The following is a 14,582-nucleotide window of genomic DNA, read 5'->3' on the forward strand; positions in this document are numbered from 1 at the left end:
ATTTTTGGAAATGTAGTTTTGCTCAAAGCACACTTTTGACCTATTCATCTTTAGACACTCTGACCTTTTATACTTTTGCGGGCCACATAAAATGATGTGACGGGCCACATTTGAGTTTGACACGTGTGTTCGAGACGTTACGAACTGGCATAAGGGAAGATAATTCGTTTTTTGAAGTACTCTTCTGACAAAGAGTAAAGGGATGAGTGTGGTTTAATTAACTGTGTGTTCTTTTACTCGAACGTAATGTACAGGTATAGATTGTCCTCTCACGAATATTTATCAAGAAAACACACTGTTTTAAGCGAAACGTTACCGCTAATATATCGCTAACGTTACCGTGTGTCCAGTGCGCTCTGGGGATGTCCGTTGCCTACAGTTTAGGTGTGGCTCCATTGACAACGTGCTTTCGCGTTATACGCCAATTCAGTTTACGTTATCTTTTCTTCTCAATGTGTAATGATACCAACTTTGGTCTGTCTGTGGTTTGTGCGCCTTGCTATTTTCTTCTTTCTCTTGAGTTTGACAGTCTGAATCTCAAATTCATGAAGTAAGCATTTTGTGCCACAGAAATAACCGTCCAAACACAAAAAACATCATGCTTAGAGTCCTCCTTCTTACATTTGAATATGAGTAAAACATGAGTCATCTTCTCTGAACGCCGAAATGACATAATTTGACTATTGGTTGTCAGTTTACAGTCTTATCGGCCTGAACTTGTTTGTGTCAGGATTTAAGTCGAGCAGGTTGGTTGACATGACGCTGCCACGCCCAGAGGAAGACTGGCATTCCAGTGTGGACTGAAGAATTAAAATGAAAATTGGAGGGTTTCTTTTCTATTCAAAGAACCCTGAGAAATGAACCAAAACAACTTATTACATGAGCAGTTCTTGGAACCGTTATGACTTGATCTTCAGTAAATAGTGGGAGCCTGGAGTGATGCTCATGTGGACAATAATGGTGGTGTGACAATAATGGGATGCTTCAGGGGTGTCAGGTTGGGTTCTGCTGAAGAATAATCGCTTGACTTGCTGTTTCCTGTCAGACATGGATGACGATGTTGCTGCTCTCGTTGTTGACAACGGCTCTGGCATGTGCAAAGCCGGATTCGGTGGAGACGATGCCCCCCGTGCCGTGTTCCCATCCATCGTGGGTCGTCCCAGACACCAGGTACAGAGACGTAAAGTGTGTCCTCACTGGAAATGATGTACCAAGGTGAAGAGTGATCGTAACGCTGCGTTTGTGTGCAGGGTGTGATGGTTGGAATGGGACAGAAGGACAGCTACGTAGGAGACGAGGCCCAGAGCAAGAGGGGCATCCTGTCCCTGAAGTACCCCATCGAACACGGCATCGTCACCAACTGGGACGACATGGAGAAGGTGACATTTACATGTTGGAAGAGAGTTTCTCAAGAATTTGGGGTTGTGGTTCGTTTCTCCATCTTTCCATTGAAGTCTGGTCAGGAGCTTACTGATTATATGATCTCCTCTCCTGTCCTGCAGATCTGGCATCACACCTTCTACAACGAGCTCCGTGTCGCTCCTGAGGAGCATCCTGTCCTGCTGACCGAGGCTCCCCTCAACCCCAAAGCCAACAGGGAGAAGATGACCCAGGTGTGTTCACCACTGGTTTATTGTGACTGGAGGTCTGAAGTTGATATGTTCTCCAGTGACACCTGTCATCTGTCTGATCCAGATCATGTTTGAGACCTTCAACAGTCCTGCCATGTATGTGGCCATCCAGGCCGTCCTGTCGCTGTACGCCTCTGGTCGTACCACAGGTGAGACCTCCAACCTGTCTAACACCTGAACATATAGAACTAGTCATCAAGTTTCGATGAACTTGATACTTGGAGACAAGGGTCTTCTCGTTACTTTCACACTTGGTCAAGTAAAAGCTTCGAATGTGATTTACTGTAATTTCCAGACTATTGAACACCCCTGTATGTAAGGCGCAGGTGTGGAAACATGAGATATTTACACAGGAAGATTTTTTAAAAATTTTGATTGCCACTTTTTAAATTAGACTAAATGTAACGTCTGCATTGATGCCAAGCTTACATGCAGTAGCTGTTTCCTACTAGAACATCCGGATTGATTTCCTTTCATTTAAAGCTGCATCATATGGCTTTCCTCATGTTTTCCATCGTAAGGAGTGTGCATGATGTCCAAAAACACATGATCCTGCATTATCTCTTCCACCTACGTATCTTTCTCATTGTTGTGCTTCTAGTTAGAGCGCCCCCTGGAGGCCATTAGCCATTAAAATCTAGAGATTAGCTGTATCGTTGTGTAACCAAATCTTCAGAGCCCGTGAAAAAAGTAGTGGCTTCTATATCGGAATTTATGGTACTTACAGCTCCCTGCCTTGATTACATCAGTGTTTCTCTTCTTCCAGGTATTGTGATGGACTCTGGAGATGGTGTCACCCACACCGTACCCATCTATGAGGGCTACGCTCTTCCTCACGCCATCCTCCGTCTGGATCTGGCTGGCAGAGATCTGACCGACTACCTGATGAAGATCCTGACAGAGAGAGGCTACAGCTTCACCACCACAGGTGGAGTTTGATGGTCCAAAGGGAATTCAGTTATTTTCTATTTTGCGGTTCTAACTTGTATGTCTTAACTCTAGCTGAGCGTGAGATCGTGCGTGACATTAAGGAGAAGCTCTGCTACGTGGGTCTGGACTTCGAGCAGGAAATGGGGACAGCAGCTAGTTCTTCCTCCCTGGAGAAGAGCTATGAGCTTCCTGACGGACAGGTCATCACCATCGGCAACGAGAGGTTCCGCTGCCCCGAGGCGCTCTTCCAGCCCTCATTCCTGGGTGGGTAACTTGGGCAGTCTCCTTTTTATTGTGGTTTTATTCCACTGATTGTTACCAAACGTGCAGCAAATATGAAATGTCTTGTTCCATTTATGTCTTCAGGAATGGAGTCTCCTGGCATCCATGAGACGACCTACAACAGCATCATGAAGTGTGACGTGGACATCCGTAAAGACCTGTATGCCAACACCGTGCTGTCTGGTGGCACCACCATGTTCCCCGGCATCGCTGACCGTATGCAGAAGGAGATCAGTGCCCTGGCTCCACCCACCATGAAAATCAAGGTGGGGTTCACTTTCCTGATGCAGCCCCATGAAGCCAGTTGTGTTGAAACTACATTTACGATGTAGAACATTTGTTAAAGTGAACTTTGATGACAGTAACTGCTCAAAAGTTTAGTTTGTAATCTCAGAGCTACTGATGAGTTGTCAGTTCTTTCCTCCGTCAGAACAAAATCTGTCAAATATTTTGGCAAAAGGAAATCAGATCCATCAACTCGAAGTTTGTATTTCGACTCGAACCATCGATGCTCAGCTTAGTTTCCTTTCCTCCAGATCATCGCTCCCCCAGAGAGGAAGTACTCCGTCTGGATCGGCGGCTCCATCCTGGCCTCCCTGTCCACCTTCCAGCAGATGTGGATCAGCAAGCAGGAGTACGATGAGTCCGGTCCCTCCATCGTCCACAGGAAGTGCTTCTAGGAAGTTCCTCGTCGTCTGACACAACTGTCCAACGATGACACAAGACTGGATCATGTGTCCTGGAACTGATGTTTTTACTGGTGCTGCAGAAAACGTACTGGACGATGATTTCTTAACAACTTTCTTTACAACATCTTAGTGTCAGTTGTCTGTGTGCTCTCATATATCGGTAACACAAACTCAGGGTTAAAACAAAAATAACTTTCATTCTTCCTCAGGCTGTTGGTTCACCATAAATGTCATCAGGTGTGGTCCATCTTGTAACTGTTGGTATAGATCCAAACTGAGTCATGCAGGAGTCCCAAGTCACGGGTTATCACCAGACCAATTTATTGATCTTTCCCAATAAAATCTCCTGTGTTAGTGTTGATGTGTCTCTCTCTTTGTTGGTTATTCTTACCTAATAGCAGGAAAGGTTTTTGCTTCTAATCCACAATGTCAAAGTGGGACATCACAAGCTCAGAATGTACACTCCAGATCCCCCCATCCATCCATCTTCATCTTCCAGAGCAGGGTTGTGGAGACAACTGTCTCAGCAAGCATGCCAACCTCTACTAGCTTTTCCGGGGGATTCTGGTGTATTCCCAGGCCAGCCGAGACGTAGTCTTTTCATCATATACTAGGTCTTCACCAAAACCTTCTCCCTTTAGGACATGCTCAGAACACCTCCCCAGGAGGCATCCGAAATAGATATCCTCTCAACGTGGAGGAGCAGTGGCTCTACTCTGAGCTCCTCCCTGGTGACTGAGGTCTTCTATCTCTAACTGCTTGTATCCAAGATCTTGTCCTTTTGATCGTGACCCAGAGCTCACGACCTTGTCAATCAATCACGGCAGCCTCGAAAGCAAGGATCCGTTCTCCTTCATCATTAATTTTCTCTTCTTCTTCATGTGTGTATACTGTGTGTGTGTATGTCTGTATCACACAGCACATGCACATTTTGACACCGTCTCTCTACTGCCTGTAGAGGGTGCAAAAGAGTCACTGTTGAAACACATTTTTACATCCCACTTCAAAGCCGTGATGTATTGTAATTGTCAGCGTTTGTGTGTTCGTCCGTCCGTCCGTTAGTCCAACAAACATCTTCGCAACCGTTGCAGATAGAAGGATGAAACGAAAAGCACATTACTCGGGCGGCAAAGGGGATGAAAATGAGATGATGACCTTGACCTCGAAAAAACTCGGTCGACTTCAAATTTCAACTTTTGTACACTCAGGGTCTGGATAACAATGAAAGATGGGGGAGAAGGCCAGTGTGAGTAAGACCATAGATCAAAGTTAGTGCTTTGATCTATGAAAGTAGGCCAGAGCACAAGCTTTGATCTTTGACCTACGCAAGTAGGTCTGGGTAAAATTTTGAATTCAGGGGTGTCGCGGGAACCGTATCGTAACTGTTTTGGGGAACAGTGCCTGTGTCATAAAAGGTTCTCGGGTCAGGTTTCAGGACTCACGTGTAACCTTCGACCTTCGAATCACATTTGATCATGAAAACCAGAATGGGGAGAATGTTTACTTCAGCCGGATGGATTTTCATGGCGATACATGCATCAGTCTTTAGCAGACAAAATGCTTCTCCATGTCCCTGAACAGGCCTGAACCAGTAAGAGAATGTGGACAATTTGGACTCCACCCAGCGGCGGGGTGTTGATGATGGGTCAGGGCTGCAAACAATAGGGTGACGTCAGGCTTCAACACAGTAAAGCTGCCGCACTCAGTGTCACTTTGGGTCAGCTATAAAATAATTTGATGAAAAATTTTCTAATTCCTCAGACTTGAACTGGCCTCTTTGGATCCGGGGCCTCTGTCTGGAGTTTTTTGACGTTGAACTGGCGATTCATCCTGCATGTATGTAACGTTGTTTTGGCACCTGCAGCGTCGCTAAAAGCAGCACTAAGCTTGTTTACAGGCTTTTAAAAACACACGACACAGCAAGCTTTGGAAGTCACTTAAGTCAAATTACAAATTCAAGATTTAAAGATATTTATTGTCATATATACAGTACTGAAATACGTTTCCCTATACAACAAAAGTCTTACTTAGCTCTCCACAGAGTACCTGAGAATAAAAAGTAATAATAATTCGAAATTTTATCACAGAACAAATCACACAACATAAAAGCATTGAACAAGTTTTTTTGTTTTGTAGTCCAACATTCACTATAAGAATGAATGACCTGGGAAGCGGGCTTCAACAGCCCACCCAATCACAATTCAGGAATGCTTCTGGTATAGTCTATATTATTTTGGTTTGAATTTTGGTTGAACAAATAAAATTTGCTTAACTTCTGTTTGAGTGGGCAAGACTCAAATTTACCCCTACAGATGGCCTAAGGTCATATTTCTTGTGTTTACGGCGTAATTTTATAATAATGATTACTAGTGGGAACCCATGGAAATTCCATAATAAAACAATAATATCAAAATTTCTTTCCTTTTTTTTCTTCGCCGTCACACGAAAACAAACCGCTGTGTCTGACAAAAGCCGTAACGACTCAGTGTGCGTGGGACAGACGAACACTAAGACAAATGCTGCTTCGGCGTTATGGTCTGGCCATCTGGGTAGACGCCGGAAGCGTGACAGCGTGAGGTTTTCAAGTGAGCTTATTCAAATATATAGGTGGAGATATAGTAAATAAAGTTGCAAAACAGGTAACTCATATGTAAAACTGAAGCAGTAGCAGGAGGCGTGTCATCAGCTCCAGGTTACGCCCATTTAAGGAGAGGAGCCGCGCGCCGTCAGAATTTTAATTTAAAGTAAAACTCAGGTTTTCAAGACATCTGACTGAAGCTCAGCGCTGAATCTTCCCGTCACTCCCTCTGCGGGAGCTTGTGTGTCTAAAGGAGGAACTTCAGCTGTAATGAAGTCCATAGAAGGACTCATGAAGAAGACACTTCAGTGTGACGCGCAGGGGGCGTGGTCACACCTGGAGAGGACCGCCTCCTCAAATCAGAAAAGGAGAATTGGGTAAGAAAAAAAAGTTTGGTTGGGTGAGATGTGAAAAAGGGAAGAGACGTTAATGTTGTTTCCTAAAAAGGAGTTGTTTGACATCTTTAAAGAAAGAGGTTCGCTGATGGAGGAGCTTGGGGCGGCTGTCATTAAGAAACATGTCAGTACAGGTTCAGGGTGTGGAAACAATGACAGGAACAGAGTAGAACTATTCACAAGCAGCTTTCGTTGATGTTATAAATCATCAGAGCACGGAGGGAACAAAGGAAGGTATCTTATAATGTAAAAATATACAAAAAGAAACCCAAACTGAAGAATAGGAAATGATTCAATCTTCCGGTGCTTCTCTACATCCCTTCACAGATGCCGTACATGTGTAACTGGAAACATGGGTTACCTCGTCTTGACAGAAATATTATCGTTTAAATCGACATCCATCATGGACGTGTGAACACGTCAAAAGTCTCTGACCTGTCAGAAGCAGGACTGTCAACAAGTAGGCAAACGCAGTCAGTGATGTGATGCTGAAATCGGCTTTAGGGTGTTAGCAGGGCAACAGGTTAGCATCGTGCTACCAAGCTGTGGGTAGGATTTTAATGCAGCAGATATAATAAAACTACAAATCGAAGCAAATGCTGTGTTTTACCTCTGAACTGGGGGACAGAGTTATATACGACACCTTTTTAGTTAATTGTAAACGGCTAACTCATTTTGGATTTACATGTGAATAAGTTGATATAAAATAAATTAAATGAGACGAGAGATTATAAAGAGGACAAGGGAAGAGAATGAATGTTGTAACAGAGAGCAGTCAGTTCCTTAAAGTCACGTTGTTGGTAACGATCTGCAGGATTTACTAAAACGCAAACCACAGACGTCGAGCGAGGACTTCCTGTTGCTCACTTCAGGACTGACGACGAGTAACGTCTGCTACAGAATGAAAGGCCTGACTGACACCTCCATAATTCACATTTTAACCAAAAAATGAAGTTTATTACAATGTGGAGCATTGAGCAAAATTTAAAATGAGCTTTTAGGCCTCAATGAAATAAATTTTTAAAAAAAGTGTTTTATGTCTGATAGTAAACAGTTAACCTCTCGAACTCCACCCCGGCTGTGGAGCTGAAAGAATCTGCCCATTTTAAAATGTCCGCAACCTCGGAAACTCTATTTTAGTATGCAAGAATGAGGAAACCGAAATTCCCGTTAAAGGTCGAAAGACGCAGCAGATCCAGAATTTATACGTGTCCATAAAATCTGAAATGATGATATATTTGTGGGGTATATATTCAAATTGTTGACATGTTTACACATTCATAATGTTGGTAAATGAAGGGACACTTAGACTTAAAACATCTCCATATGACTGATACTAACTTTGAACAAAAACAGCCGTTCTGCAGCTTTCAGAAGTGTTAAATTTTTGTTTTGATTCCTGATTTCCTAAACTAAAAGTAAAAACGTGTGTTTTTGGATTAGTGGGCTAGATGAGGGTCTATAGGTCGTACGTTCACAGGTGACCTATGCTGAATCTTTGGCTTTATAAATTCAATCTGAGGTGTTGAACTCCTCTTATAACCCCACACCTCACGGGGGTCAGGGGGCCTTACCAGGGGCCCCACAGGTCAGTTTAGCCCCAGAAGCAACCAGGAGTTTTATCAGTTCATGCATGACATGCAGAACTAGACTGAGTCATCACTTCAGTAAAACTCCAATATTTCCCAATAATTTTGAATCACTGAAATCAGTGACTGAGATCACATCTTTTGCTTGAGGCCCCTCAAAGATGAACAATTCCACATGTTTACTTTATTGTGCTGTTCTTTTAGTCGTGTGGTTACATGTGTCTACATGTCAAAAATGTTGAAACGCTTATATCTTATTCTAGTTTATAAAATTAATTCATTTTCCAAACCGTTTGCGGGTCACGGGGTTTGCTGAAGCCGATACCAAAGGATTGACGGGCAGGAAGCGAGGAGATAATCCAGATGCGTTGTCAGTGCATTGCAACAGTTGATGAATTGATCCTAAAAACGTGAAGTTTTCGGGGGACATGTCTGCCTGAAGACAACAACTCCCATAATCCCTCACTTCATGACATCATCAAAGTCTATTTTTCTAAAAATGTTTCCCATATTATGTTGAAACCAAAAATTATTCACCACAAATGATTAAAAACTAAACTCACACAGTTAAAAAGATTCATTTATATGAAACAGACACGTATGTCTAAAAAGAAGAGATCATTCTGAAAGAAGTCTCCTGAATTTTTCTTACGACATCAATTCCAGTCGACCAAGATGAAGACATCGTCATTATTCCTTTTATTCACAATCACAAAATGCATGCAGGAAGCCTTCGGAAATTTCCATCAGTGTTGAAGAAGAGATTAATATTTATTCATCTCATCTATGGGGCAAAGCACACCTTAATGATGTCAGGAAGAGGGATGAATGGGTGAAACCCCTTTCTACACTTGATGTCCTTGGTGAGGTTTTGGGAATTTTAAGCATTTCATTTATTTACTTTTCATTTTGAAAATTCAACTCTTTATCAGCTATGCACGTGAGATGAACAAATTATTGAGTCTTCATCACCTAGTTTTAAAATGTTTATCATTCTACCATTTTTACATCCCACTTCCAAGCGGTGATAAATTGTAATTGTAAATTTTTATGTGTCGTCCGTCCGTCCATTCATCCGTGCGTACGTTCGTTAGTCCACCAAATATCTTCACAACCCTTGCAGATAGAAAGATGAAACAGAAAGCACATTAGGTAATGACCTTGACCTTGGAAAAACTAGGTCAAGGTCAAGTTTCAACTTTCGTACACTCAGGAACCAGATAAGATAGAAAGACGAGGGAGAAGGCCAGTGTGTGTAAGACCATAGATAAAAGATACTGCTTTGATCTACCTATGCACTGGCTTTGATCCATGGTCAAAGCTACTGCATAGGTAGATCAAGCTAGGGTTTTGATCTACCTATGCACTAGCTTTGATCTATGATCAAAGCAGAAGCTTTGATATACCTATGCACTAGCTTTGATCCATGGTCAAAGCTAGTGCATAGCTTTGACCTACCCTGAAGCTTTGACCCCGACCTACCTTGAAAGTAGGTCAGGGTAGGTCGCGGGATGTTGCAGTCTTTGACTGCCTTGTTCATGTTGTATTCTATGATAACTATAATTGTAGAGTGGAATTCATTTTTCCAACATACTTGAATGAGGTCAGAATTAGCAAATACGACAAAATACCTGAATCATGAATTAATTGCAGCTGTGGGGGCAAAGCGGTTTTAGAACCCATGTCCAGGATTCTCTGGAAGATGTTGGATCGTCGTGACAAAACAAAGTTAAGAAGAAAATTAATGTCAGTATTCAAGTCGTCTTTGGGTCAAGATCCACTCTGGTGCAATTTTACGCCAAAATCTGTTGACAACTTTTCAAGACATTTTGTGGGCAAACAGAAAAAAAACAGCTGTGGTTGACCAGAATTATAAAATGATGCAAGCTTATACACACACACACACACACACACACACACACACACACACACACACACACACACACACACACACACACATTCAACCAATCCACATGGAAAACAAACACCAACTTTCACTTCTTCCTTGTTTATTAGTATGAACTTCACTTGTAACAAACTTCTATTTAAATTCCCACAGTTTTATTACCCTTGAACGCCACATAATGATAACAGCACCGTGTAGGAGGGTCTGCATCTTACAGTCAAAGTGAAACCACTCCACATGTTCCTGTGTGAGTTTCAGGTAGAACAATTATGTAGTGCAACTCGTTTTTCTTTTAGTCCTTGAACACCACATGGAGATTTAAAAAATCACGTACATGATGAACGAACAAAAACTTCAAACTTTATTTGCTTTCTTTCTTACAGCGCCAGAAAACACGAAGAAAAACAACTGCTGTCACCTCCACGGACACAAATCAGGTCTCAAACTTCCGGTATGACGGACCAATCACGGTGGAGTTCTGGCGAACTTAACGACGCCTCAGGAACCGATTCCGTGGACATTCCCCTGACGGATGGCCGCCGTAGCCAATCAGAGCGCCGAAGATTGTCACATTATGTATCCTGCTCACCTGGACCAATCAGAGCGCAATTTGAGAGAACGTTACCTTTTATGGACAACGCCAACGGTCCGGCTCGCTGGGATAAAAGCGGTGCGGTTTGACTCATGATGCTGCATTCAACAACAGCTGGGCACGGAGAGACACGCAAGACCTCATCCTGAGACACACCCGACACTCACCTGCACAGGTACGACCGAGTTTCTGCCAATTTTTAACGTTTAATTAGAAGAGTTTATTTCAAAGAAGACATCTCCAGGTCAGACTTGTGACATATGCGATGTTTCAAAGCTTTTTAAATACCATGTGTAGTCTTTTGAAGCTCGTTAAGTTTTTCAGTTTCTTGGTAAACATTTCAAACCAGTTTCCAGGCCTTAAGTGAAATCTTAAAGGTTCCTTTTTTGAGTTCTTGGTCACAGTCGTGCATAAGAACTGCTGTACTTCCTTTACTTTATAAAAATATTTAAATCTGAATTTCACAGCAGTCTAACGGGACGTTTCAAGCTGTTAAAATGAAGAATATTCCGTTTAAACCAAATCTGTAATGTCAGGATACCCGCCCTGACAAACGAGAGCAGGACCAACTCAAAAGCAGAAGGAAATGAGATTTCCTTCTGAGTGCACAAGAAAAGAGGAAGTGGCAAATTCATGACATTTAAATGCTTGAATTCAGAGAAATTACTTGGATTAAAAGTAACTGATGAAACAAAATACGAATTGATGAAACCAACTCTAATTCATTGAGTTTCCTTCATGAGGGAGGGGCTCCTCTTCGTCCTTACTCCTGCTTCCTCTTCCTGAATTTGAATAAAACCTCGTCTCCCCTTCTGACCGCTGTCATGGCATAATTTCAGTGGGCGGCGGGTTTGCAGAACAGAGGAGGAGTTGGATCCGCCTCGGGTTGTCTGAAATGCCCTGAAGTGTTGGTTTTTAAAGACGTAGAACAGGTTGGACGACTTGGGGAGTTGCCACGCCCTGAGGAAGTCTCCCAGTGCGTTGCTGCCGGAAGCCACGATTGTAGAACCTGGAGGGTTCAGATTAGCCAGCTGGAAACTTTAGCAGTAGATCTGATGTTGGATTTGACAATAATTTAGTAATGTTAAAGAAAATATCTACGTCTACTCCAAGCAGGTCCTGCTTGTTGACACTCGTAAACAAGAGTCTCTTTATTGTCAAGAATCTTTGACAATCTTTTTTTGGAAAACCACATCTGAACTAAAGGAATCAAGAAAGACTGCAGTTCTAACTCGTTCTTCAGTCGATTCTCTTCCAGCTCAAAAGGAACCTGGAGTGATACTCAAGCAGAACATGAACCCACTGCCAGCCAGCTTGAATCACTCCTTGTTCCTTTGGGTGGTGAGAAACGAAACTAAGGGGGGAAAAAATCATGAAACGCTTTAATGGTGTCACGTTGGGTTCTGCAGAGAATAATCACATGACTTGTTGTTTCCTGTCAGACATGGATGAAGATGTTGCTGCTCTCGTTGTTGACAACGGCTCCGGCATGTGCAAAGCCGGGTTTGCCGGAGACGATGCCCCCCGTGCCGTGTTCCCATCCATTGTGGGTCGCCCCAGACACCAGGTATGGAGACGTCGTGTGTCCTCACTGGAAATGATGTACCAAGGTGAAGAATGACCGTAACGCTGCGTTTGTGTGCAGGGAGTGATGGTTGGAATGGGACAGAAGGACAGCTACGTGGGAGACGAGGCCCAGAGCAAGAGAGGCATCCTGACCCTGAAGTACCCCATCGAACACGGCATCGTCACCAACTGGGACGACATGGAGAAGGTGACTATTACATGTTGGGAGAGTTCCTCAAGAAATTGTATCCTCACTGGGGTTGTCGTTTGCTTAATCTTTCCATTGAAGTCTGGTCAGGAGCTTACTGATTATATGATCCCCTCTCCTGTCCTGCAGATCTGGCATCACACCTTCTACAACGAGCTCCGTGTCGCTCCTGAGGAACATCCTGTCCTGCTGACTGAGGCTCCCCTCAACCCCAAAGCCAACAGGGAGAAGATGACCCAGGTGTGTATAGAACCGATTCCTGGTTTATTGTGACTGAATTAAACTGGGTATCAGTAAAATTCAAGAACTGCAAGTGCAGGTCTGAAGTTGATATGTTCTCCAGTGACACCTGTCATCTGTCTGATCCAGATCATGTTTGAGACCTTCAACAGTCCTGCCATGTACGTGGCCATCCAGGCCGTCCTGTCGCTGTACGCCTCTGGTCGTACCACAGGTGAGACCTCCAACCTTTTAACATGCAGGAAATTAGATGATCATTCTGTACAAGTTTCCTTTTACTTTTGGGAGCATCAGTTTCTGCCATTCATATGTACCTCAGTCTTGACCGTTTAGTTCTGGCATCACCTAGTGGCCATAAGTGGAACTGCAGCTTAGAATTTGATAACTGATCAGTGTTTCTCTCCCTACAGGTATTGTGATGGACTCTGGAGATGGTGTCACCCACACCGTACCCATCTATGAGGGCTACGCTCTTCCTCACGCCATCCTCCGTCTGGATCTGGCTGGCAGAGATCTGACCGACTACCTGATGAAGATCCTGACAGAGAGAGGCTACAGCTTCACCACCACAGGTGGAGTTTGATGGTCCAAAGGGAATCCAGTTCTTTTCTATTTTGCGGTTCTAACTTGTATGTCTTAACTCTAGCTGAGCGTGAGATCGTGCGTGACATCAAGGAGAAGCTCTGCTACGTGGCTCTGGACTTTGAAAGTGAAATGGGGACAGCAGCTAGTTCTTCCTCCCTGGAGAAGAGCTACGAGCTTCCTGACGGACAGGTCATCACCATCGGCAACGAGAGGTTCCGCTGCCCCGAGGCGCTCTTCCAGCCCTCATTCCTGGGTGGGTAACTTGGGCAGTCTCCTTTTCACTGTGGTTTGATTTCACTGATTGTTACCAAACGTGCAACAAATATGAAATGTCTTGTTCCATCTGCGTCTTCAGGAATGGAGTCTGCTGGCATCCATGAGACGACCTACAACAGCATCATGAAGTGTGACGTGGACATCCGTAAAGACCTGTATGCCAACACCGTGCTGTCTGGTGGCACCACCATGTACCCCGGCATCGCTGACCGTATGCAGAAGGAGATCACGGCCCTGGCTCCACCCACCATGAAAATCAAGGTGGGGTCACTTTTCTTTTACAGCCCCATGAAGCTTTTAGGAAGTGGGTCATGTTTAAACTGGAGTGAATGAGAATTGCAAGCAGTTTGTTGACACGGTAATCTGTACTCTGTAACTTGATAGTTTATGCAAATCAGATCCATTAGCTCAAAGTTTGTACTTCAACTTGAAGCCTAGGTGCTCAGTTTCTTTTCCTTTTCTCCAGATCATCGCTCCCCCAGAGAGGAAGTACTCCGTCTGGATCGGCGGCTCCATCCTGGCTTCCCTGTCCACCTTCCAGCAGATGTGGATCAGCAAGCAGGAGTACGATGAGTCCGGTCCCTCCATCGTCCACAGGAAGTGCTTCTAGAAAGTTCATCGCCCCTGATTGTTAAATCCAATTAGTCCCTGTTTGAAATGTCGACAGACTGAAAGATGCTCCTTTATTTCACGTGAACAGCTCACGAAGCTCGGAACCACACAAGTTGACTCCTTCAGCTGATGGTCAAAGAAGAATTGGTATCATTGAAGGCTTTTGTACTCCTGGCTGTTGACTTGAGCTGTATCAATACACTCAGGAAGTGTTGAATTAATAAAATAAAACTTGTAACATTTACAGTTCATGTTTTCATTTTAATACATTAAATGTTTAATTTGGTGTTTGTCCTCAGGTGGATGGAGCTGACTAAAACTAGAGGTCTTTAAAGATGAATTGAGCTAAAAGGGATGCTGCATAGATGGAAGTGTACAGTATTCAAACTAAAGCAATTCCTATGATTCACATCTCGGGCATTGCTAACACCTAGCTGGATAGATTTTTACAAAAGTTTTGTAATCTGCAGGGTTTTCTCCACAGATGGGATCATTCCCCTGAC

At 43.6% G+C, this 14,582-nt stretch overlaps 2 protein-coding genes across 2 annotated transcripts; both read left to right on the plus strand.

Moving 5' to 3' along the window:
• The first annotated feature begins 1,045 nt into the window (after positions 1–1,045).
• On the plus strand, positions 1,046–3,659 carry LOC137592211 (actin, cytoplasmic 1-like). The gene is made up of 8 exons (XM_068310201.1): positions 1,046–1,170; positions 1,251–1,379; positions 1,503–1,613; positions 1,696–1,780; positions 2,398–2,559; positions 2,634–2,825; positions 2,928–3,109; positions 3,380–3,659. The coding sequence occupies exons 1-8, from the start codon at positions 1,048–1,050 to the stop codon at positions 3,521–3,523; spliced, it is 1,128 nt and encodes a 375-aa protein (XP_068166302.1). The 5' UTR covers positions 1,046–1,047; the 3' UTR covers positions 3,524–3,659.
• Positions 3,660–10,620: 6,961 nt separating this feature from the next.
• Positions 10,621–14,323, plus strand: LOC137592210 (actin, cytoplasmic 1). The gene is made up of 9 exons (XM_068310199.1): positions 10,621–10,767; positions 12,035–12,159; positions 12,238–12,366; positions 12,496–12,606; positions 12,736–12,820; positions 13,017–13,178; positions 13,253–13,444; positions 13,547–13,728; positions 13,934–14,323. Exons 2-9 carry the CDS (start codon positions 12,037–12,039, stop codon positions 14,075–14,077), a joined length of 1,128 nt encoding a protein of 375 aa, XP_068166300.1. The 5' UTR covers positions 10,621–10,767; positions 12,035–12,036; the 3' UTR covers positions 14,078–14,323.
• The last annotated feature ends 259 nt before the right edge of the window (positions 14,324–14,582 follow it).

This window comes from Antennarius striatus, chromosome 3, assembly GCF_040054535.1.
Source record: "Antennarius striatus isolate MH-2024 chromosome 3, ASM4005453v1, whole genome shotgun sequence".
Lineage (NCBI taxonomy): Eukaryota > Metazoa > Chordata > Actinopteri > Lophiiformes > Antennariidae > Antennarius > Antennarius striatus.

Excerpts from the sequence above, each read along its gene's own strand:
- LOC137592211 (XM_068310201.1), top strand. The coding sequence starts at position 1,048 with ATGGATGACGATGTTGCTGCTCTCGTTGTTGACAACGGCTCTGGCATG. Across the intron at positions 1,614-1,695 it reads ACAGGGAGAAGATGACCCAG|ATCATGTTTGAGACCTTCAA; the intron begins GTGTGTTCACCA and ends TGTCTGATCCAG. Across the intron at positions 3,110-3,379 it reads CACCCACCATGAAAATCAAG|ATCATCGCTCCCCCAGAGAG; the intron begins GTGGGGTTCACT and ends CCTTTCCTCCAG.
- LOC137592210 (XM_068310199.1), top strand. The coding sequence starts at position 12,037 with ATGGATGAAGATGTTGCTGCTCTCGTTGTTGACAACGGCTCCGGCATG. Across the intron at positions 13,179-13,252 it reads CTACAGCTTCACCACCACAG|CTGAGCGTGAGATCGTGCGT; the intron begins GTGGAGTTTGAT and ends TCTTAACTCTAG. Across the intron at positions 13,445-13,546 it reads CTTCCAGCCCTCATTCCTGG|GAATGGAGTCTGCTGGCATC; the intron begins GTGGGTAACTTG and ends CTGCGTCTTCAG.